This window comes from Zingiber officinale, chromosome 3A, assembly GCF_018446385.1.
Source record: "Zingiber officinale cultivar Zhangliang chromosome 3A, Zo_v1.1, whole genome shotgun sequence".
Lineage (NCBI taxonomy): Eukaryota > Viridiplantae > Streptophyta > Magnoliopsida > Zingiberales > Zingiberaceae > Zingiber > Zingiber officinale.
The window spans coordinates 123,994,495-124,001,958 of NC_055990.1; the positions used below are offsets into that span (position 1 = coordinate 123,994,495).

At 37.5% G+C, this 7,464-nt stretch overlaps 1 protein-coding gene across 1 annotated transcript; it reads right to left on the bottom strand.

The window, feature by feature from the left end:
* Positions 1-629: 629 nt before the first annotated feature.
* LOC122052386 (trihelix transcription factor ASR3-like) lies at positions 630-5,887 on the bottom strand. The gene is made up of 3 exons (XM_042613883.1): positions 5,257-5,887; positions 5,041-5,082; positions 630-1,137 (listed from the first exon to the last, which is right to left on the bottom strand). Exons 1-3 carry the CDS (start codon positions 5,867-5,869, stop codon positions 854-856), a joined length of 939 nt encoding a protein of 312 aa, XP_042469817.1. The 5' UTR covers positions 5,870-5,887; the 3' UTR covers positions 630-853.
* Between the last annotated feature and the right edge of the window lie 1,577 nt (positions 5,888-7,464).

The window sequence follows — 7,464 nt, forward strand, 5'->3', positions numbered from 1 at the left end:
CCTTCTCGTCCGCCGGTGTACTCTTCTGCAACGCCTCGTCCCTCGGACGCACCGCGTGCCGTCCTTCTCGCTAGCTGCGTTTTCCGCTCGACTACCTGTGTTCCTAAGCTCCTGCACACTTAGACACAAGGTTAGAAACCAACAGGACCTAACTTAACTTGTTGATCACACCAAAACAACCTTGAGGATCCAACAGATTGTATGCCTTGAGGATAAATTATTGAATTGATGAAAACAAAATATGTATGATAGGCACACCCTTATGCATAGTTGATACATTTAAGCATAAATTTAGTGCATTAAATTGATGCGTGCATCATTGGTACCTCGAGTGCAAGAAAAGATAAGGATTTATCACACAAGTGGAAGAAGGTTGACTAATTTAACTATGTATTTTCACAAGGTATTTATTTACGACATATTGTATCCATTTGTTCAAAAATTATTTCCACGATTCGAATTCATGACTTTTAAATCATACGATATCAATTATACTATTACATCAAGATTCCCTTTCTAGAAACCAAATTACTACATTTAAAAAGTAATAATAAATTGAATCGGTTAACATGTGAATCAAATTGAAATAAGCAAAGTTAACAATTTAAATAATGAATGAATCAAATATGTTGACACGGGAAGCCACTGTTGATTTACTTCATCAGCCTATCTTTGTCAGCCCAGAGAATTAATACCAACAAAAGAACGTTATTTCGTGTTAACCATGATTGAGTAAAACAAAAGGTGCTCTGGGAAAATGTATTGCTCGTTAACAATGCAGTAAAACTAGGGATTATGTGATTCTTTAGCTTTGCCAACCATTGAATCCTTCCCACATCCTTGTATCAGTTATTTACAGCTTATCTGCAAATTTTCCGAGAACATCAGCAACTTTGTCAAGGATGGTGAGTAGTCTGTCAGCTTGTTCCCTCCTTTGATCTCTGTCCACCTGAATGTTAAGCTTTTGAGCTTCAAGTTGTGCCATAATCACCGTGTTGTTCCTCTCTAAGACTTCAATTAGTTTCCTGTAAGAATTGTTGTTTATTACTTCATCTTGTGAAGTTCGATGACGCTTTCTTCCTTGCTGTGGTGATTTATTTTCAGAATCATTAGTTGGCTGCTCATCCTTTGTAATTCCTGAGATCCAAAATTCAACCATATCGTTAGTTCCTGACTCATTTATTCTTTATTGCATAGCCATAGATTACTACTTTTTCAGTGAATCATAATGTACTATGTAGGGTTGTGAAAACAAAGAATTAAATGGATGTGAAGTTGGCTTTTAACAATTGGTAATACAAAGAGAACAGTTGAGTGGGATGTGTGGTTTCTGTTTCACAAATGAGGAGCTTCATGCCATCACAAGATTATGAAAGTAAACACAACCATCTTAACTGCATTGTTACATACATTTAGAGGTTTTACTACTTAACCACGGTGATTAGATGCTGATTTAGTGTTATTTGGTTCCTATTTGAGCTTGTTTGGGGGTTAGATAAGCATGTAATGGATGGAACATCTACAGCTCGATCTTAGTTTACTTGAGTTCAAATTGGACTTGAATTGGACTTGTTTCAACTTAATATAGTCGAACTGGAGTTCAGACCATCCCCTCTCCATATCTTTTCTGATCTTGCATAAGCCCCTTCACCCAAGAACCCGGACATCTTGTCTACCTCTTTTCTCTTGCGAGCCACAAGTAAGCTCTTGGTGCCCCACTTCTTGGCTGTGCTTCACCTGCTCCCCTCCCCCATGATGCCTTAGGGGCATCTCATGCTCCACCTATGAGCAACCTTGACCACACCATGCTCCGCTGAAGTTGTCCCATCATCACTTGGTGCTAAAAAAAATCATTGTGCATGACCAGCATTGCCCCTCCTTGGTAACCCCTGCACCTTCCTCTTCCTCCCAAAATAATAGGAAACCCCATCATCCTTGTGTGAGCAATAAGGCGACATAAAGTCATTAAGTAGAGCACAGTTGAAATGTCCCTGGTCATCTGATATTTCCACATTAGTCCTTGATTCAATTCTTCAAGAAATCCTCCTAGCTCCATCAAAGTTGCTACTTGTATCCAAGCATAGTCCAAGGAGAATTGAGTTTTGATTAAGACAAAGCAAAAGCATGTTGAAACCTTCACCAATGCAAAACCTTCCCCATCTTGAAGTTCACGACAGTACATTTGAGTTTTTGTTAACATTGAAGGTTAAATACCAGAAAAATAAATTAGTGATTTTGTATCCTTGCTAATTAGTAACAATATATGAGCAACTAGACAACCTATCAGATTGAAAGAATTTCTTGGACTACAATTCCAACTTAGGCTTGGTACGTTAAGTTTAATGAAGATGCAAAATAAATTTCGCTACATTTCTGTTTTTCAACCATGTCCCTACGAGGAAGATGACGAAGAGAAGGTATACACCTTCTAGCGAAATCCATGAAAGACAGACAAGATAACTAAGAAAAATGTAACATTGCTAATCCACCAAAAGCCACAGAATGATTGATAAAAGCATGCTTTAAAATCGCGAGCCGTATCAGAGTTTCGGTCTATGATTGGAATGATACGTTTTCGTACCGTATCATGCTGTGTCGATATGATTGGGGTTGTAAATGAACCAAGCGTTCATAAACAAGCATGGTGTTCGGCTTGGTAAGAACTTGTTTATGTTCGTTCAATATACATAAGATTAATTAAACAAATAATCTTGAACAGCTCGTTAAGCTAAACAAACAAGCTTGAACACATATGTGTTCAGCTCGTTAATATTCGTGAACAACGCTCATGAATAATGTTCACGAACCATATTCATTAATAAAACTCTTTTCAATATGCTAAATAAACAATAAAATAAAATAAAATAAATAAATAAATTTAAATTATTAAGCTCAATAACCAATCAAACAACTAAAAGTTTCAAACAATCAAACAAGCTTGAATTGAGAGCTTGATAACATCTAAATGAACCAAACTAAAGCCAAGCTTGAATTGAGAGCTTGATAACATCTAAATGAACCAAACTCAAGTCAAGCTTCAAACAAGCTCAAGCTCATAAAAAATAAACCAAGCCAAGCTTGAACACTCATTTCAAAAGCTTGGTTCATTTTAAGCTCGGCTCGGCTCGGCTCGACTTGGTTACCTTATCAAACAAGCTTGAACATCCCAAAGCTCGGCTCGGCTTGTTTATAGCCCTAGATATGATTTTAGTTTTATTAAAATATAAAATATATTAATTAAAAATAAAAAATTAACATAAATATTAAAACTATATAAAAATATTTTTTTAAAAGAAGAAAAAAAATATGGGATGACGACACTCCTATATGGTAAATAAATAAATAAATAAATAATTTTATTATATATATATATATATATAATTAATGTGATAATTTTATTAGGATTTAATTAAGTTTGTTTAGATTATTCCTACTCTAACTAGGAGCTGATTAAAGTTATTAATACAAGTTTTATAAATTTTATTAAAATTTTCCTAATCCCGCGAAAACATTGGCTTGGTGACATGTGAATACAGAAACAATTTCCGTGTATCTAGTGGAAAACAAAAGTATGTTGCCAATAGCCTCACACAACTTGTCATGCACAAGGCTTAATACAATTTGTTTTTAGATTAGCAGTAATCTTTATTGTGTGATTGTGGCATTAAATACCAGTGCACACCAGTGTTGTCAAAATTTAGGTATTTTACTAAGATTTAACAAACAATAAAAAGAAGATACATTTTAGATCTAATAAAATGCATATTAATAAAATTGCACCAAATAAATTGACCTTGTATGCAGAGCAGTGCAGCAGCGCCCTAGATTCCAAAGGTACACCCAAATATGGCTTCACCAGTAACATACAAAGATGAAACCCTCTTCCAACTTTATCCAAAAATAAAGAAAAAGGAGAAATTTATAGAACAAGACTCATGCATATTTCCCTTACATACTCTCTGCGCATCGAATGAGATTTATATAGAGTTTTGATGAAGAAAGGAATGTTGACACCATTAACAACATTGATTTTTTTAAAATCAATTCATTGAGAAAACTTGGTGCTAATGTATTGTGAAAATGTTATGACCCCTTTTCTTGGCTTGCTTTTGGTGCAGATGTACAGTGGCATTCTTACTTACCATCCATGGTCTCCTCCTTTTCAATCTCTAAGTTCCAAGAACACAGTAACTAGCTGTTGCGATTACATTGTTGCTGCAACATTTGTTTGGGTTACTCTCCTCCACAAATCTATATTGGACAGTCTTCTTTATATTTCTAGTTTACTAGTAGCATGTTCCTCTGCAACCAACACCAACTATCCTTTCTAGGATTTCAAGGGTATTTTAAAATTTTCTCGATCTCTATTTTCCTTAGGTTTTTCAGATGACATTACTGATTCAGTCACCCCAACCTTTCAGCTGATAAACAATCTGATCCAGTCATTGATTTGGTTCAAAACAAGGTTACAACAAGAAAGAGAGCAAAATGGACAAGGAAAATCTAAAAGCAAATGCTGTGACAAAACCAACTTTCAAGCAAAAGTGCAAACTAAACATACTGCAATATCAAGTATCGTAATTCAAGAAGCCAAGAAAAATAAGATCGAAAGCAAGGCAAATGTGCAGCTTGATATCTTTCCCAAAGCATTTCCATGACTAAAATTCATACAACTATGTGGCATAATCAGAGTCTTAGGAAAGATCATTAATTGGGTAACAAATGTTTTAACTCATTGAGTGGTAGGCGTGAGCAGGAAAGCCTACAATAAGCATGTGCTGGCAATTTTGAGTTATACGTCATTATGTAAGCAACCATGCTTCCTTGTCAGAATTACTCACTTAAAAGTAGAGTTCCTGTTGCAATTAAGTTCTTTGATGTTTTGGTATTTCTCAAGTTAATAAACCTTTCTCTCTTCCAGTTCTTTCTACCTCCATCCCAACAATTACCTCCATAACTTCTCCCAACTCACCAACAACTTTTAATCAACGAGATGCCAGGATAGTACAACAGAGCCTTAAATGATATCAAAGGACATACCAGGATCAGCGAACTCCTGTGGAGATGGCTCAAATTTTCTCACTGCAAGCAACACAGGAACAGTGAATGAACAATCTAGTTGACAAACATTTTAAGAAAAAACCAAAGCATTTCGAATTCAACAAGCACAGAAATTACAGCCCTGATGAGAGATTAAATCTTTATTTTTTTTAACAAAAAAAGGCCTTTAAATACGAGCCAGATGTAGGTAATTACTTGATATTGGCGTGGCAGCAATTGGCGACGGCAGGTCCTTCATCACATTCACCTGATCGGCATAGGAGAAAGACCCACTCTCTGTTGCATCTTGATTGCTAGAGAAGGACGCCTCCGCCACATCCTCGTTATCTTCCTCTTCGTCTTCTTGCATCCTCTCTCCAACATCACCCACCCTGCCGTCAGACTCCTCGTCTGCCTCAAGAATGCGATACAACATGTCCTCGAATATCCCTGGCAGCCGCCGCTCCTTCCTTTCTTGGCTTCCCATCGTCCAGTAGGAATTGCCAGCGGCCGCACCGTCCCTCGTCTCCCACGCCCGTATCTTTCTGTAACCGCTCATCAGTGTACCCCACCGCCTACGACACTGTTCTGAGCTCCGGTACACCCCCTTTTGGCGGCAGTAGGATGACACAGCCTCCCATTTCGTCTCCGCCGGCACGGCGACAAAGGGATCCCTGTCCCGCGCCTCTACCGCTCGCTTACCTTCTAACATAACAAGGATCTCGCGGTTCCACCAGCGTAGCCGCGGCGGCCGGTGGCCCACGGCGCCGCCATTACCTCCCGCGCGCTCCCCGCCCATCCTGCTCGACCATGCAGCGCCGTTCGACATTTAACGGTTGGATGATGGACCCATCCGACCTAATACAATAGCATAGTTATGGTACAGAAGGGATTTTTGTTGATAAGACCCTGAATTAACTTAAATTAAACATAGCATGGTGCGACATGCATTAAAGAGCAAAGGAAAGTGGACCCAAAAAAAACAAAATAATCATCCTTTCAATTTCACGTAGTCCTGCATATTATTTTTTTGTATTCTTGTGAATTTTATAAAACGCACGTTGAAAATTTTATTAAAAATACGTCTTTCATGTTTTGTTTTATTTTATTTTATTTTATTTAAAAAGAGCATTTGGTCTCTGGAATATTAAAATAAGATATTTCCATATAAACTGTTATATTTATTTTTGTCACGTGTGCACACGAGACGATCTCCTCCACCCTTAGTGGAATAAAAAATTATTGTTATTATAGTTCAATCTAATTATGGTGTACTAAAATCTTAAATACTATTTAATTGTATGAAAACTCTTCTTCTAGATAAGTAATTGACTTTTTAAATGTTCGTGAATTGACTAAAAAGTAGATAAATGAATAGATTTTGGGTATTATAGATGAGCTCAATATAATCCAACCTAAAATCTAAGTCAAAGTAAAATGAAATAAATTAATGGTGAGGAATAATAGCTTGAACCAAGGGGAAGACCCTCCATATTAAGGTATGAGGAGCTTACATTAGCATAGTGTGGACAGCTTGCCACATTGAGTCCAGTCAAAATAAAAATATATATTATATATTTTTTTATCCTAAACTTTCTATTTGTCTCCTTCCCTCTCAGCAGCAATCAAGCCTCTCTGCAACAAGCAAGGCTGTCCACAATAAGCAAGGAATTCTATTCAAAGGTATCCATAAACTATTTTTTGTTGTTCAAAAAAAAAATAAAAATAAAATAAAAAATAAAATAAAATAAAATTTGAAAGGCAAAACAATGTGGTTGCACGCGCTGCTCGACGAGGTACAAACATGGTAGCCTCTGGAGCGATCGCTACTCCACCAAGCAGTGACGTGACTATTGCCTCACCAAGCAACAATGCAGTAGCTCTTGAAACCGCTATTGCTGTCCCCAGGGCGTAGCACAGATGGAGAGTGCATAGTTCTGTGGCTAAAAGGTCCAGGGGTCGATCCCCGGGGTGTCACTGTCTGGGGTTAACGTCTCCACTATGCACTTTCCACCTGTGTACCTGTATTTACCTCCCTCCATATCCGTGGGACCGGCTCTAGGGGGGCCGCTGATGTGACGGTTCCACATTTTTTTTTTTTTTTTTTTTTTTTTTAAACCGCTATTGCTCCACAAGGCAGCAACATGCATGACTGCCTCACGAGAGATTGTTTCCTTGTGCTATTGCATCGTTGCATGGCGGGGCAGCGATTGTTCATGAGGCTGCCACGTCGCTACCTCGTCGGGCAGCGCAAGCAACCGTACCTTCCAATGGCTCTGATAATTATATAGTAATTATAAATTGCAATTCCATATATGATCATCATATATATTGACATAAATCTTTTTGTTTCCTTCCCTCAAATTCAGCAACTAACACTTAAGCAATAAGCATGAGTCTTTTCTCTAGTATTAGATGACTTTA